Source organism: Pinus tabuliformis, chromosome Q (genome assembly GCF_031772625.1).
Source record: "Pinus tabuliformis cultivar Carrire ecotype Pingquan chromosome Q, CPIR1, whole genome shotgun sequence".
In the NCBI taxonomy this organism is placed as follows: Eukaryota; Viridiplantae; Streptophyta; class Pinopsida; order Pinales; family Pinaceae; genus Pinus; species Pinus tabuliformis.
The window spans coordinates 1,037,072,419-1,037,090,418 of NC_142296.1; the positions used below are offsets into that span (position 1 = coordinate 1,037,072,419).

General features: G+C 39.7%; 2 protein-coding genes across 2 annotated transcripts; both read right to left on the reverse strand.

The window, feature by feature from the left end:
* Positions 1 to 4,006: 4,006 nt before the first annotated feature.
* On the reverse strand, positions 4,007 to 6,835 carry LOC149223036 (uncharacterized). The gene is made up of 2 exons (XM_089387765.1): positions 4,843 to 6,835; positions 4,007 to 4,746 (listed from the first exon to the last, which is right to left on the reverse strand). The coding sequence occupies exons 1-2, from the start codon at positions 6,833 to 6,835 to the stop codon at positions 4,007 to 4,009; spliced, it is 2,733 nt and encodes a 910-aa protein (XP_089243891.1).
* A 38-nt stretch (positions 6,836 to 6,873) lies between these two features.
* On the reverse strand, positions 6,874 to 8,169 carry LOC149223037 (uncharacterized). The gene has a single exon (XM_089387766.1). The coding sequence runs from the start codon at positions 8,167 to 8,169 to the stop codon at positions 6,874 to 6,876; it is 1,296 nt and encodes a 431-aa protein (XP_089243892.1).
* Between the last annotated feature and the right edge of the window lie 9,831 nt (positions 8,170 to 18,000).

An 18,000-nucleotide genomic window follows, 5' to 3' on the forward strand; every position in this document is an offset into this window, starting at 1 on the left:
CCCTCCTCCTCTTATAGTTATTTTTCTCAACAATCCTATTGAAGGTGACCCCTATCTCATCCTCATGTCTGCTAATGAACCTCTATTGCACCTCTTTTTACCCATAATTTTCACATCAAGCATGAATTGGCTGCTATTTTCCTCAACATTGGGAGTCGAAAGAATGTTTTGGCCTTAGACTTGGTTCAACACTTTAACCTTCCCACCACTCCACACCTAGCCATGTATTAGCTTGGTCGAGCAAAAAATAAAATCCCTCATCTTGTTGTCTCCCAAAGTTGTGTAATCACCTTTACTATTGGTCCTTTTCGAGATACTACAGTGTATGAGGTTTCTCCTCTTGATTATGTTAATCTATTACTCGAAATTACATATCAGTCAGATATGCATGTTGTTTTTCATACTTAATATCACCAATATCACTTATAGCATGAGGGTTGCACCTATTTATTTACGTCCTCTTCACTTAAACCAACATAACCTCCTACTAACAAACCTCCCATTAAGAAAGTTGGTTTGAACCAATGTGTTTCTTTGTGTCTGTTTCAACCTGTCAAACTATATAACCTCACTAATCTAGTGCCCCTAGATATGGTTACCCTTCTTCAATAATTCACAGATATATTCACACAACTCATGAGGCTACCCCCAACATCATCCATTGAACACACAATCAATCTTATTCCTAGTGCTTCTTTTCTAAATTCTCCATCCTATCACCTCACTCCTCTACGGAAACAATGATAGAACATATTCAGCCTTTGCCCTCCCCAAGTGCACCTCTTGCTTTCATTATCCCAAAAAGGGAAGATTATGAATGGAATATAGTTATAGATTATACCACATTTTGTAAAGCTACCATTAAAAACCATTATCCCTTGCCTGAGATTGAGGATTTGTTGGACCACTTACAAGGGGTTTACTTCTTCACAAATATAGATTTGACATTCAACTACCATCAAGTTCACATTCATACAAAAAACACATGGAAGACTAATTTCAAGGCAAAGTTTGGGCTATTTTGATGGCTAGTCATGCCATTTGCGTTGACAAATGCATCAACCACATTTATGAGATTAATCAATGATGTGTTCAGGCCACACCTAGGAAAGTTCTTGGTAATTTATCTTGATGACATTTTGGTGTTTATTAAATATTGGGTAGAAAATATATAAGATGTTTATAGAACACTTGAGCTACTATAAGCACATAAAATTTAGGTAAAAGAGAAAAAACGTATTTTAGAAAACCATTAGTTCAATATTGGGGATTCATAGCTCACTGAAAAGGAGTTTGACTAAATTCCTTTTTCATATAGGCTTTGGAACAATAGCTAGTGGTTTTTAATGCTCATGACCTTGAGAATTTCATGGGAGGTATTGATTTCTATCTAAAAGTTCTCTCATTTTTCTCATTTGGCCTACCCTTTACACTAGTTGTCTAATGATGTAAAATTTCATTGGGATTTTGAGGTTGAGTTCCTTTTTTCTAAGCTCATAAATGCCTTATTCTCTCCTCATGTTCTTCATTTGGTAAATATGCATCAACCATATGAAATAGAAATTGATGTCTCTCAGTTTTCCATTGGGTTTATTCTTAAATAGGAAGTTCACCTTGTTGTAGACCATTTTGAGACTCTTGCAGAGGCCAAGATTATGTATAACACTTATGACAATGAACTATATAGCTTAATGCAAGCATTGAGGCAGTCTTACTCCATACAGATCATCATCCACTTATCTTCATCAAGTTGCAAAGAAATATTCAAGAGAAAAACCATATGAAGTGGGTTGCTTACATTTAGAAGTTCCATCTTCTAATTAAATATAAGAAGAGTACACCTAATAAAATGGCTTATTTAATAATCTGACCACCTACTCAGGTCCTACACTTTCTAGAGGTTTGTTGTGCCACTTTTGATGCTCAGAAATACATGTTTGCAACATATCAAATATTTGGTGACATATGGAAAGCTTTGCAACCACATACAATTATCAACCAAACTCTCTTTCTTGATTATACCATTTTTGATGTCTAGTTATATAAAACTAATTATTGTGTGACACAATCTAATGATTGTTTCCTTATCATTCTTAAAGCATATGGCTCTTCATGGTTGGGGGGGATGGAGGGTGGAGCATTTGGCACAACCAATAACATTTTCGATCTGCAGTGCCACTTCCACTAACCGACCTCACCCAAGCAAGTAAAAAAGTTCATTCGATCATGTTCACTCTCTTCACAAAGCAAGCCATCAAATTGTAAGCATAGTCTATAACAACCTTTAACTGTGCCCTTACACCCTTGGGAATCCATTTCCATGGAATTTTTTAGTGGTCTTCCTAGTACTATCCGCAAAAATGATGCTATTTGGATAGTGGTTTGTCATTTTTCCAAAATGGTTATCTTTCTTCCATGTCATGGTATTATCTATGTTACTTAGGTCTTGGATCCCTTCTTCAATCATATTTGGCCACACTTTGGATTTCCAGGTAGCATTATTTCTTATTAATATTCTAGTTTTCTCAACATATTTTGGCATATTCTTTGTTCTATGCTACGCTTCCAACTTCGTTTCTCCGTCTCCTTTCATGTGCAAATAAATGGCCAAAACAAGGTTGTCAATCATACTATGGTTCACTTCCTTTACAACTATTTTTCCTATAAAAAACAATGGGATTCCTGTTTGCACAGTAGTCAACAAAATTAAAATAAAGCCATACACTCCTCTACTATGTTCTCTTATTTCGAAGTTTGTTTTCGGTTTCAACCACATGCACCTTATGAGATTCCATTGACTATCACCCCTTGTGGTTATGCACATCATCAACAAGAACAAAAACATCACAATGTTTTATGCACTCCATATCTTAGCACCATAATTAGGTAACAAATGTTTGGCATGATGCCCAATATCATGCAAAACAAAGGCACATTAAACATCTCACACCCCTGTCATTTCAAGTAAGAGATCATGTATGGCTCTTTTTGGACAAGAAATGCTTCAAGGCCCAACACCATAAGTTGCATCCTCTACAATATGGTCCCTATACCATTCTATAACACATTGGAGAAAATTCATATTGCTTGGACTTGACTTCCCAACTAGGTACCCATAATGTGGATAATGTTAACAATCTAAAGCCCTTTGAACCATCTCTCCTTGGGGAATCAATCATTGTTGAACATCTCATGGATAATATTCCTAATTTTCAACCTCCCCTACTAAAGGATACATTTCTTGATTCCAGGATGAGTACATAACACCAATAGACATGCATATCATACCTTGTAGCTTAGAATGGACGCACACTAACATAGGAAAAATGGATGATTACATAAACATTGTAGCACAATTCACTTCATTTGGTAGTGGAAGTAGCGCCACTTCTAACTCTAAACAAAGAGGAATCAAGAAACAAAGAATGGGTACCCCTTCTCAAGAACTCATATAAAGAAACATCTAATAATTATATTTACGTTTTTAAAATATGTATTTTCCTTTTCTCATGCAAACTAGTTGGGCACTTAAAAAAAGAAGGAAATATATAAATAATGTTTTCTTTCCATGCACAACTATATATAATCAAGTTAATAGGAAGGAACCTTGGTTATAAAAGGTGATGTCTCCCTCATGTTAAAATGGTGGTATTCAATATCTTGTTGTTTATCTCTTTGTTGTTTCATTGTGCCACGTATAATTAAAAATTTTCAAATATACATGTAAATCAATATTATGTTTTAAGGAACCACCATGTATATATTACTATAGTGTTATAGAGTTTTTTTTTCCTCTGGAAAAATCACTGTGTATTTCATTAATAGAGTCGAAAAATAATTACATATAGAGTCTGTTATATTCAGAAGTATCCTCAAAAATCAGTTTGTTGCAATACCACGCAGGGTATGCTTTCTGATCGCTGCATTTTAGTTGTACATTTAAATTAAAAACAAAAATTTACAGTATATCTCTGTAAGTGCTATCCTCAAAAATATGTCTAGGGATCTATATGCTGTCCAGGGTTGGGTATCCTGGATCTATATAAGGCCTGTGATAAAATTTTTGCTCCTGCTGATCAGTGATCTCTGTAATCTCCCATAGTCCTCTGTCCATCAGCGTTGCCTCCTTGGAAAGTTTGTCGGCACCCTTATTGTGCTCCCTGTATATATGAGAGATAGTAATATGATTAAATGCTGCTTTGAGATGTAGAGCTTCTTGTAAAATAGTGTTGAGAGAGTGTGTGTGACAAGTAGCAGTGCCATTAATCCAATTTACAATAATCTGTGAGTCTCCAAAAATATTGATGCTAATACAGTGATGCCTCAATGCAAAATGAAGAAGGTGGCGAAGAGTTATCAGTTCGGCAAAATTATTTGTGCCAACCCCCAGGCAAGCCTTGATTTTGTAATGGTGGATTTCTGTGATATGAAGGATGAAGCCTCCTCCACAGCTCTGCTGATTTGCAGCGCCGTCAAAATATGCCCACGGCATGCTAGTGTCCATGGGAGGATGCGGAGCAGGTTGCCTAATGGACGGAGGGGGAGGGTCGGGCAATTCCTGTAGGGCAGCAACGATACTGGCTTCAAGCAGAGTCCAATGGATAGGCTTCTCATCGAAAATGGCGCTGTTCCGAGATTTCCATAATGTCCAGTTAACTATGATTGGAAGGTTAATCAGTTTCGTCCCCCTGTGTTTCTTGTCCCAGTCACTCCAAGCGTTAATGATGTTCGGTCCTTCCCAGGTGCCTGTGAATTTGATGTGTGTCTTAAGATTTCACCACAGATCTACAGTAGCACGACAGCTCTGAAATATATGCTCTATAGATTCAGATTCCTCCTTACATAAGACACATCTGGAGGGCCCGTGAATGGCTCTTTTCATGAGCTGATCACAAGTGGGGACTTTGTTCCTGAGGATACACCAATTGAATAATTTTGATCGAGGGGAAGCATCCAATTTCCATATGTTCTGCCACCATGATTCAAGCGTTTCAGGTTTTCGGTGATCAATGAGATATAGATAGCCCTCCTTGGGAGTGTAAACACCGTGGTCTGCTAGGTGCCAAATGAGTTCGTCCGAGCCTTCTGTAATGCGAATGTGAGCTTCCACTAAAGCTTCTCTGTACTCTTCCCATACGGCATGCCATCTTCTTGGGATATTCAATAAGACTGCAGATTTCCAAGCTTGATGAAAGATGTCTGACTGCGTTGGGTCTGCAATCTGTGAAATGACCTTAATGTTTCGAGATGAGAGGAAGGCAATAAGATCTTGAGGGAGTGTGTGTCGGCCACCACTTCCAGACCAGGGGTCAAGTCCTATTCTTGCACTGTTACCATCTCTGATGCGCCAAACTATGTTGTCTCTGATGAGAGGTAAGGAGTGCAGGAGAGCCTTCCAAATCGATGATATACCAGTTTTATTCCAAGTAGGCAGCCTTACCCAGTCGCTGATGCTGAGAGGCCAAATATATTTATGGAACACAATGTTTGTCCAAAGGCTGTGGGAAGTCAGAAGAGCCCAACCCATTTTGCCAGCCAGAGCATTTGCAAAACTTGGGAGATCCTTCAGTCCCCATCCTCCCCATTTCTTCGGTAAAGCAATCTTGTTCCACCCGATCCAAGCAAATGTTCGTTTGTCTTGGTTCCCAGCCCATAGGTATCGGTTGCACAATTGCTGAAGCTTGGCCAATATGTTCCTTGGAATCCATGCCAGGGCCATCCAGAATACAGGGGTGGCTTCGAGCACAGCTTTGATTAAGATAAGCCTCCCAGCCCTAGAGAGGTATCTGTGACTCCAGCAAGATATTCTTTTTTCGATCTTCGACACCAGCCATACCCAGTCGGCAATCTTCTGGCTTTTGGGTTTAATCCAGTATCCCAGGTATTTGAGCCCTCTGTCCATTTGCTGGGTATTATAGGGGAAGGCCGTCCTGGCAATATGAGCTTCGTTAACAGAGGTGCCGACCATAGATATTGAAGATTTTGCTCTGTTCACTTCCATGCCTGTAGCTTTAGTGAATAGATCAAGTATGCGAGAGAAAGTGGTCGAGTCCTGAACACTTCCATCCAGTAGTATTAAGACATCATCTACAAACAAGAGATGAGTGAGGAAACAGATGTCTGATATTTTGAGTCCTCTGATGGATCCCTCCCTGGATGCAGAGATGAGGAGGCAGCTGAGAGCTTCTATGACCAAGAGAAAGAGCAATGGTGAAAGGGGACAACCCTGGCACAGCCCTCTTTCAGAATGAAAGAAATGAGAGGCAGATCCATTAATCAGAATACTGAAGGTGGGGGATGAGATGCAAGCCATAATCCAATTGATTAGGGAGAGGGGGAATCCGAGATGGATGAGGATCATTTTTAAGTATAGCCAGCTTACTCGGTCAAATGCCTTGGAAAGATCGATCTTCAGCAGAATACATTTGAGATGCTTTGTCCAAATGGAGTGGATTGCTTCTTGTGCCGAGCTTATGGCTTCATGGATCTGTCTATTTTCCAGGAAAGCAAATTGTTGAGGAGAAATATGCCTAGAAAGAATGGGCTTGATCCGATTGGCGATGATCTTAGATATGATCTTATACAGCACATTATAGAGGGATATGGGATGGAAATCATCAAAAGAGGAAGGTTTGTCAACCTTTGGGATGAGGGCAATGAAAGTAGAATTAATTGCATGATAGATGCTTCCCGAGATCCTGCTCTCCTCAACAACTTTAAGAATGTCTCCTCCCAGAAGTTCAAAGAAGGCAGAGTAGAACTCTATGGTCCAGCCATCCGGACCAGGGCTCTTTTCCTTCTTGAACCATTTTATGGTGCTTTCCAATTCTGCCATAGTAACCGGTGCTTCCAGATCCTCTGTATCATCTTCCTCTACAAATCTGGGGAGATGTGTGGCCACATTGATGATCTCCGCCAGATTTGTACCCCCGGTGATTTATATAGATTTCTGAAGTGTGAGGTACCCAGATTTGATAACTTGTTGAATGTGTCTGCCCAGCCTCCCTCAGGGAGCGGGAGGTTCCAGATGGTGTTTGCCACTTTCCTTCCTTTGGCAAAATTATGGAAAAATCTGGAGTTTTCATCTCCCGCTTTCAGCCATGTAGCTCTGCTACGAAGTCTGGTAGCTTCCTCTCGTCCCTTGAGAATAGCCTTCTTCTGATTTTCCAGGTCCACCAGACGCGTCTTGTCATCCTGTGATAAGAAACCTAAATTTCTCTCATCCAGAAGACCCTTCAAATCTTCCTCCACTTTGATTAGATGTTCATCCTCTTGCTTCTTTTTCTCTTTTGCCCAGTTGATCACAATGTGTTTCAGCTCGGTTAGGTTTTTTACGAATCCCCTTGCCATCGAATTTTCTCTTTCAATGGGATGAGCATTCCAGAAGGATGTGATCAAGTTTGTGAAACTTGGATCTTGTAGCCACATATGGTTGAATTTGTATGGAGCTTTTGGCTTCTGATCCGGACCCCGAATTTCCAAAGCTATTGGGGAGTGATCGGAGATGCCACCATTGCTAACCCACTGTTTGTAAGAGTGCAGTTGATGAATCAAGGGGCCCTTAATGAGGAATCTGTCTAACCTTCTGGCTAATGCAGCCTCACCTGTTCTTCTGTTTCTCCAAGTTGGCTGAAGCTTCTGAACAGGGATATCAATGAGATCATGTTGCTCCAATAACTGGCTCATGTAATTGGTGATGGGGTCAATTTGGGCCGCCTCACCCCAAGACTCACTGAACCCCAAGCAGAAATTCAGGTCTCCCCCGATGATGATGTTGTCGCAGGAGAGTAGATTGCAGCTAAGGATATTTCTCCAGAAATGTTCCCTTTGATGACAAGGTCCATAAATATTGAGAATTCGGATGGGGAGACCGAGTTCAATTGAGAAGATGTCTGCTCCAAGGAAACCATGTCCCCCCCAGGATGATTCCAGCTTGATAGATGTGGGGTTGTAACCAAGTGCTATCCCCCCTGATCTACCCATGGCATCCAGAGCAATGAAATTCCATTTTTCCCCTATAGAGGCAAGTGCATGGGTACAGGCATCTTCCAATCCAAGCGTTTCTTGTAACAGTATGATATCCGGAGACTCGACCTCAAAAAGTCGTTTAAGGGCTAGCTTTTTAGGGGCGCTGGCCAGTCCCCTACAATTAAAAGAGATGTACTTCATGGGGGACCACGCTGAGGGGGGATTGAAGCTCTAAGGACCCCTACGATGGTGGCTTGGCGCCCAGCCGCAACTTCAGCGCCCACATGTCTGATAGCTTTATTGAGATTTGATTTACGACCCCGGGACAGAGGGATTCTAGGTTCGAGAGGGACAATACCCAAGCCTGCGACAGGTTCAGAAGCCCCCGGTCGGGATGCCCGAGGACGGAGGGAGTAGGGATGAGATGAAGTCGTCCGGGATGATGAGGGCGAAGGTGGCGGGGATGAGAAGGGCAGCGAAGGCGGAGCAGTGGAAGACGACGGAGGAGGAGTGGGGATGTTACACTGTACCATGGTGCAGACAAATGCATTATCATGCATAAAAGAGGTATCAGAAGATATAGAAGAAGGGAAAGGAAGGGTCCCCGATACTTTATCTGCTGCAGCTGCTGCCCGAGCCCTGGTCATAGGGGGCGAAGGCGGGACATTCTGATGCAGAGGCGCTTCCGCAGGGGGTCCACGATGAGCCTCGCTGGTCTTGGGCGCCAGTGGAATAGAAGGAGGAGCACTAATCCTTGGCGATCGTGGAATAATGTGGGGATCCCTGCCTGAGTTCGATTGAGCCTGAATTGTCGATCCATCCTGGCTGGTGATTAACGGACAATCCTTGTAAACATGGCCGATTTGATGGCACCGGTTGCATCTGAAGGGAACACCTTCATAATCCAAAATCTGGGTTCTACTAAAGTTCCCCCATCGCAGGGTCATTTTACCCTCTAACCCCTCTCTGGTATCCAGGAAGACCAAAATTCGAGCAATGATCATTTCGTTTTTCTCCACATATGGTCAATCATGGTCTAAATAAGTTCCCAGCGCGTTCCCGATCTTGATGAATGCCTCCTCCGTCCAATATTGAAGTGGTAATCCCGGCAGTCGAACCCAGAGAGGTCCCGCTCTGATCTGTTCGCGTTCCGGGTCGAAGAGCGGGCTCCATCGTTTCAGAAGAATTGGAGCCAATTCTATATGCCAATACTGGGCCAAAACTGTATTCGTGTGTTCCTCCTTGGCGAAGTGAAGTGAGAACCAACCACGAGGGAGTTTTTGTACTGCTGGCAGCTCTGAGAACATTTCACCCCAGATTTCTTTCACCCATGATTTGAGCCTTTCCACCGAGAAGGTACGACCACGAACGTGGCCTACTAGTGTCATTCGGGTCAGAGCCATAGTTTCTTCAAAGTTGGTTGGGTCGCCAACGGATACAGATATGTCTTTCATCGTTTCTCTAATGCACTTCGTCTTTTTAGAGCGAGGCCCAGAGGGGTGGTCGACCAACGGGTTGGATGACCCCACCCTAGGAGAGGGATTTATAGCCTGTGGAATTATGGCAGGCGTGCTAAAACTGCCCGAAGTCCTGATCTCTGCGGAACCCAAATGAATAGTCGCCGGAACCCTAATTTCCCCCTGCTGAATCGGCGGATTTGAAGCGGGATGGTCCACTGCTGGTACAAAGGGAGGGGGTTCTTCAGCCCCTAATCTCCCCAAGATCCGCAACGGGGAGGGAATGTGCTGATGCGGAGGGAGGGATTTCTTCTGCCCTAGACGGCGCCGGATCGGAGAGGATTTTACTGCGGGGCGGCGAAGGGAAATCAAGGGCATAATCTTCGGGCAGGTAGGATGAAAGGAGAAGGGCAGTACCTGGTGAGGGAGGAGGCACCTCCAAAGCGGGTTGTATGGGGGAAGGATTCAAAGAAACCACCGGAAGCGGATGGTGCGGAGCGAAGTTGACTGCAGCTGGTTCAGGAGGGGGGCTAGGGTTTCCGAAAATGTCGATACCATCAAGTGGGTCCGCCGAATAATCAACCAGCTCCATTTCCCCGTTAATCTCCTCGTTTATCTCCATACCGGTCAACTGTAGTGTAACCGCCTTCAATGTCAGCTGTCGGAAACCCAATACCCCAGCACTCCTTTCCTCCAGCTCGTTCAGTCGCTGACCGGTCGGCGAAAACCCCGATGTCCTGCGGCTCCTGCGGTGATAGGCCTATCACATTACCGAAACCCCCATGACCGCGCAACCGGCCTACTGAAATTCTGAAGCGCCTGCGGCTATCCTAGCCCTCTACGAAAAAACCGCGAGACCTCCATATCTTCACTCCATCCTTTCATAAACATAAACAATTAATCTATGTACCAGGTTAGATCTAGTGTTATAGAGTTATATAAAATTATAAATTATATATATATGATTATATCCATTATATGGTTTTTGGGGATGAGAAGTGAGGAAAGTAAGATAACATAATAGGTGAAGAAAATATAAATCTAATGAATAATATTATAATAGTGATATTTGATGAGTCCCATTAACAGGTATACTTTGAAGATCATCATGCCATCCTCAAGCCATAAAACTATCCTTCTCCAACATTAATTCAAATTTATTGTTATAATATTCTTAGTAAGATGCGTAAAAGATGTTTTTCATAGTATGTGGCCTAATGTGGCTTAATTGCAAGAAAAATAAACATTTTTCAGGCAATTGCTATGCAAGGGCTTGATGGAGGCTACCAGGAGAGAATCTAGGGGGTGTGTCCACCTCCTTAACTCTCTAAATCATCTTGGGATCATAGAATCCTCTCTCACCAATTTGAATTCATTGATAGCCGAGTGACTCCTAATCCAAGAGAATCTCAAGAGGGACAAGATCCACTGTTTCCAAGATTAAAGAGGGAATCATTCCTACATTCAAAGGAGATGCTATCAAATTCCCTTTTGTATAAATAAACAAGAATAAAAGCTAATTAGGGTTTGAAGTTTATGTTCAGTTAGGTGTATCTATTGAGCTTCAAGCTTGACATTGTCACTTTAAAATTTTATGTGATGTAAGAGACTTGTACTTTTTTATAATGAGAAGTTGTATTTTAAGTTGCATCTGAGTTAGTTTCAGAGGGCTAATATGCTTGGGTTTGAGCCCAACCTACAGGCTTTGGTCCCTCTTCTTGTACTTATGATTTATTCTTAATTCCAAGTGGTTCATAGTTTCTTTCATTTCAGTATAGATTAAGCTATAAAAATGTGTGTTTGCAAGCCTCGACATCACCTCTCTTATGGGAGAATGAGTGGAGGGATTCACAACTTCATTCCAAAAATATTATGTTTATCATTTCTTGGAAATATATGAATGTTAGTTGTTCTTTTTTACATTTCCTTTATATAGCTTAGAAGACAATTCAGTGATTAGATTAGTGTTATGGCATAAAATAGATATTATTTAAATTCAACTCATCTTTTGCGTAATAGGTTATCTCATTTTGTTAATGATCAATGGATGTATGCATTTGATTGATTATAGGTTGTTTTGATCTGCAAGGAAGGGAACCTTTATGACCTCCACCTTGGACTCCTTCATCTTCTCTTTCTACCCTCCGTGTTATCCCAAAGCTCTATTTTCATAAGTTATTTTTCCTATTAAGTTTAAGATGGCACGAGCATTTATCCTATTGCAAGACGAATCTCTAAGAGGTCTTGAGCTTAGCTAGGGGGATCAACCCAACCTCCCTTCATTTCCTTCAATCCCCATCCACTTATCCATTCCATAAACACATCATTTTCACCCTCAAAATCAACTTGAAACCCCTCCTGTAGCATTACAAGCCCTTCGGTAGCAATATAGGAACTCCTGTAGAAGCCACTTGTAGCAAGCCTATAGAAACACTTCCCTTCATAATTTTTTATGCCCACTACAACTTGAGCTCATTCAAGATGAATAATGACCACTAGCTATGATTTGATGATCAGGGGAAGCTCCTTGGCCACTCCAACCATTCCTTTTCTTCACTGCAAAATAGAGTAGCATTAGTTTTTTATCACAAGTATGGTGCAAGTAGGCTACTGATTTTCGAGCAAGTGTGAACTAGGTAGATGATGTTGAAAATGGAAACAAGAAATGCTAAAAATAGTATTGCTATAAATAGTAGTTCGAGTACCAGTGTTGGACATAGCAACAAGGAATGAAAAATGGAAGTGCTAAAACTAGCATTGTTATAAATAGCATTTCGGGATGGATTCCAATTTTAATTAGTCCCTGAATTAAAATTGAGAATTAAAATTCGAATTTGGTCTCAACAGTTATTTGAAAAATAATTAATTAACTCATCTTGAGTTAAATAGTTGAATAAAACCAAACATGATGTCTATGTGAAGACATGCAACAATTTCTCCATTGATTGAGGAATTTATCCCTTAGTTGAGGAGATGAGGATGAGTTGTACTTTGAGTTGTAATAGTTAGCTCAGTTAACTGAGTTAAGTCTAGTTAGATTAATTCTAATAGTTTGTAGAATTAATTGTGCGTTTAGTTAGTTAATGCTTGCATGCATGTAACTGTTTCTCTCCATATAACTGAATATTCTCTCATAAATAACTCATGCCTGTCAGTTCAGTTAGAGACCCAGTTGAGATCAGAGGAAGGGACAATGTACTATCAGTTGGAGGAATTTTCCTATATAGGAAACTCATCCATGCAGAAGGAATTATCTCCTTCAGGATTGCACAATTACTTCTAAGTTTGGTGAGTGTGTGATGAGGCCAATTCACACAGGTGGCAACATTGGACCCCAGGAGAAACTACACAAGGAAATAGGAGGCTTGGAGGGTAGAGAAGAAGGTTTGTAAGCATTTGACTGTCTATGAGCAGCAAATAGATTGTACTAAGAGCTGGATAGCTTTTGAGCTAAAGATTTGTGTAATCCGGACATATTTCCACTTGTATGATAATACACAGATCGGGGTTTTCAGATGAGGCTTTCCCTAGAGTATTCTTTTGTGTTCAGGTATGATTGGTTTTTCATTCTCAGTTATATGTGTTCTATTTGATCTTGCTCAAATTCGATTAAGCTTCCGCAAGTTTTTTGTAGAAGTAGATCTTGTATTTTGCTTTAGTATATTGCATAATCTGTTGATCTACATTGGAAAATTCTACATGGTATCAGAGTAAAGGTGATCAAAACAAAGAATATTATACAAGAAGGGAGAAGTTCAAAGTTTTGAGGTTCCTAAATATAGTAATCGAGTTCTTATCACATCTCAATTTCACCAATGGCATTCAATGGTTTAAGACTTGAGTATGCCTTGATGGCAGCTCAAATTATATAGCCTGGAAGGATCGCTTGGAAGCACTATTAGAGGATAACGGTCTAAAGGACTTCATTGATCAAGAAGTCACCAAGCCAACAGCCGCTGATGCTACAAAATTGGCAAAATGGAAGAAATGTGTGGATAGAGCAAGGAGAATCCTCCTGGAGGGAGTTCAAGACCATATTGTCTCAAGCCTCCATGGGAAGGAGACATCATTTTCCATGTGGAAAACATTGAAAAATCTATATCAGAACAACAATGATTAGAGGACGCTAGTGCTAAAAGACAAGCTTCAGAAAATTGAGTGCGAAAAGGGTGACACAATCTCTACGTATCTGAACAAGCTTACCACCTACATGGATGAGCTTGGATGCATAGGGATCACAACAGCTGATGACAACATGGTGAGTCTAGCTCTCCTCGGTCTTCCTAAGAGCTGGAATAGCTACCAAGACTTGGTAAACGTAAGAGGGAAACTGCCATATTGGGAATGACTTTGGTCAAATCTGATGCAAGAGGAGATACAGAGAAGCACCAGAGATGGATCTACTTCATCCAAGGAGGATGAAGAAAATTGCGCCTTAGCGAGTAAGGCAAAGAAAGGGAAGGAGAAGGATTCTCATCCCAAATCCAGTTCTTTCCATGGTAGGAAGAAGTTTGACAAATAAAAAGTGCGATGCTTTCATTGTCATGAGGTGGGCCATTTTTCTACGAATTTTCCACTGAATAAATCCAAGAAGGGATCCTTGGAAGGATCAGAAGGTGAGGCATTGGCCTCACAATTCGAGTTGGATTTCACACTCTTCACATGAATGGTTTCATCCATGGTGGGATGTGGTTGGTTTCTTGACGGTGGAGCTTCATTCCACATGACCAACGATAAGAGTTTTTTCAATTCCTTAGACGTGAAAGATCTCCAAATACTCATAGCAATGGGTAATGATGAAAAGTATAGTGTCTCAGGAGTAGGCATAGTTGCATTTTAGAGGGACCATGGAGCTTGCATTATCTTGAATAATGTCAAGTATGTACTAGGAGTGAGGAAAATTTTGGTGTCGATCGCAATGCTAGAAGACAAAGGCTATGATGTAGTCTTCAGTAAGGGAAAGGATTTCCTTAGACATGTCACCACGAGAAAAGTGAAGCAGATCGATTCATGAGTCAAGAACCTGTATGCTATTGAGGTTCAAGATGCATGCAAACCATTGAGGAGCAAGGAAACTATTGGAGACTTGGTGGTTGAGAGGGAGAGTACATTACCTCTCAACATGTAGTGCCAGAAGAAGTCTCAGACAATTGTGGAGGAGCCACAATTGGTGAATCAAGTTCAGGAGGTTGTGGAGTAGCCACAACTAGAGAAGCCGAGAGGAGACCAAGTGGAGGCATCCACTGATGCAAAGACCTCTATAGGGGGAAATTTCAAACCAAGTGGGCAAAGGGATCACATGTATCCATACCTCCAGGTCGGAGGTGGGGCAATGTGGAGTGACAATCCCAAGAAGGCTAGAATAGGGGTAGGATCATTGAGGTACCCAACCTCTTTGATTAGACCTTACTACAGGAGCCCCGACAAGGAGTAGCAAGACTGGCTGAGTGGGTAGAGACGGATGCGGATGGAGCAGTAGAGAGAGATACAATGTAGGAATCCCAGGATAGTGCAGAGCTAGCAGGCTGCAACAATGCAAGAGGCACATGAGTGTTGCACAAGTGTAGGATGGCACAGAGAGGTGTGCAACGGTGCGAGATGCATGGAGTGTTGCAGCAACTCAGAGGTCACAGAGGGAGCACTTGTCAGTGGCAGAGGGAGCTTTAGCATCAGAGGGTGTTTCTAGCCCAACAAGGAGGTTAGTTTGGAGATTTTTTGTTTCTAGAGTTGCTAGAGAAACAACACTTGGGAGAAGTGTTGCATGCAGAACATTTCAAAGGTTTAGGATCGGGTTCGAGTTGAGTGCCTTTCTTGTTGAGAGGAGTGTTGAAAATGGCAACACGAAGTACTAAAAATAGAAATGCTAAAAACAACATTGCTATAAATAGCAGTTCAGGTACTAGTGTTGGACATAGCAACAAGGAATGAAAAATGGAAGTGCTAAAATTAGCATTGCTATAAATAGAATTTCGGGATGGATTCTAGTTTTAATTAGTCCCTGAATTAAAATTGAGAATTAAAATTCGAATTTGGTCTCAGCAGCTGTTTGAAAAATAATTAATTAATTCATCTTGAGTTAATTAGTTGGAGAAAATCAAACATGAAGTCTATGTGAAGACATGCAACAATTTCTCCATTGATTGAGGAATTTATCCCTTAGTTAAGGAGATGAGGATGAGTTGTACTTTGAGTTGTAATTAGTTATCTCAATTAACTGAGTTAAGTCTAGTTAGATTAATTCTAACAGTTTGTAGAATTAATTGAGTTTAGTTAGTTAATGCTTGCATGAATGTAACTGTTTCTCTCTAGATAACTGAATATTCTCTCATAAATAACTCATGCATGTTAGTTCAGTCAAAGACCCAGTTGAGATCAGAGGAATGGATAGTGTACTATCAATTAGAGGAATTTTCCTATATAGGAAACTCATCCATGCAGAAGGAATTATCTTCTTCAGGATTGTTCAGTTACTTCTGAGTTTGATGAGTGTGTGATGAGGCCAATTCACACAGGTGGCAGCATTGGACCCCAGGAGAAACAACGCAAGGAAATAGGAGGCTTGGAGGGTAGAGGAGAAGGTTTGTGAGAAGCCTTTGACTGTCTATGAATAGCAGAGCGATTGTACTGAGAGTTGGATAAATTTTGAGCTAAAGCTTTGTGTAATCTAGACATATTTCCACTTATATGATAATATAGAGATCGGGTTTCTAGATGAGGCATTCTCTAGAGTATTCTTCTGTTTTCATGTTCGATTGATTTCTCATTCTCAGTTATATGTGTTCTATTTGATCTTGCTCAAATTCGATTAAGCTTTTGCAAGTTTTTTGTAGAAGTAGATCTTGTATTTTTCTTTAGTATATTGCATAATCTATTGATCTAGAGTGGGAAATTCTATAGATGGTACATGAAATTATGATTGGTAATTTTATGAATTATTCAATATAAAATATCTTTCTTCCTGCAAGTATATTTGGTGGTTTGATGAATTTTACAAGATATAATAGCTTTCTTTCTGCAAGTAGACTATCCCTTGCGTGAATTAATTAATTAGCATCTATAAGTTGAGTAAATCAAATTTCACTTTCATAGCTAGAATTAGTTTTCAATTGTACCTTCAGTATCAAGTGTTCATTCCAATTCAGTAGGAGGAATGGTCTCTGAGCACTTTGATATAATGTCATGACTGAGGGTGGCACGAGTAGAATCCAATATACTGTGCATATAGCACTATCACCACTAAGTTTATACGAACCCCAAGTTGATAATTTGAGTTGAGGAGCCCTTGGGAATTAAAACATTCTTTATGCAATACCAAGGCTAACCAATGTTCATGAATTCTGAGGAAGGTTTCTTTTATTCTTTGTTTCATAAAAAATGTGCTTTAATATTTTACTTGTGTATAAGAGGGCATGTAGGCATAGGCGTATATTTTGCTATCATCTTTTTAGTAATGAAATTTGTGTATTTCTTTACAAAAAAATAAAAAATAAAAATCCCCTGTGGCAACTCAATTAGTAATCGAAGTAATGTGAGTCCAAATAAAAATAAAATATCCAAGGTTCAAATCCCCCCTATTGTCACTTATCTTAGACCCCCAAATATTTACAAATAGCTACATATTAGGTGGATTGTTAGATCCTTCAAGGATAAAATAAATAAGTAAATAATTAATATAATTTCCCCATGGGGCAAGGACAACAACTATAATATATCCATATTCATTAACTAAAAAAGTCTTGTTTAAAAATGTAATCTATAAATTAATGTGAAAGAAATGTGTATTTTTTTTTGTTTAACATGAAGTTGACATGTGCTATTAGGAAAATATTAATTAGGTAAATATATCTTAACCTTCAATCTATCATATACTCAAAAGAATTATATCCCTTATAATATAATCATTTTCTCAAAGTGCAATGCTTTCCCATATTTTACATCTCAATTTTTTTTTTTTTAGTAATTATTGATTAATAGTATGAGAAGATCATCTCATTTGTTAATGCATTAACTTTACTAGTTTCTCTAGTCTATAATGTTGGTAATTTGTAAAAAAAATCCATTTCCATGATTTCATTGCATTCATTGCCCTCATTTTATGTCTCCCACTTTAATTTCATTTCCTTTTTTTAATTAATAAAAAAATAGATTAAATGTCTTATATTTTAGTTTTTTAAGTATATTTATTTATTGATTTTATTTAAAATTTAATTAAAATTATATATATATATATATATATATATATATATATATATATATATATATATATATATAAAATTTAATTATGTATTTAAAAATATTATAATTTAAATAATATAAATTATAACTTTATAAAAAATTATACAACTAAATTTTTAATTATTATTATTATTATCCATTTTTAAGGTCACAAGAAAGTGAGACACTAAATTAGTGTATGAGACCCCCTTGCTTGCGAGACGAGGGACCCACCTCCACACATTGATTTGACTTCTAAGTTTACAAAGGCATACATACTCTAACCCCTCTGGTTTTGAACCTGTGACCTCTTAGGAGGAATCACATTCTATTAAAGGAGGAAAACCAAAACATAAAAAAT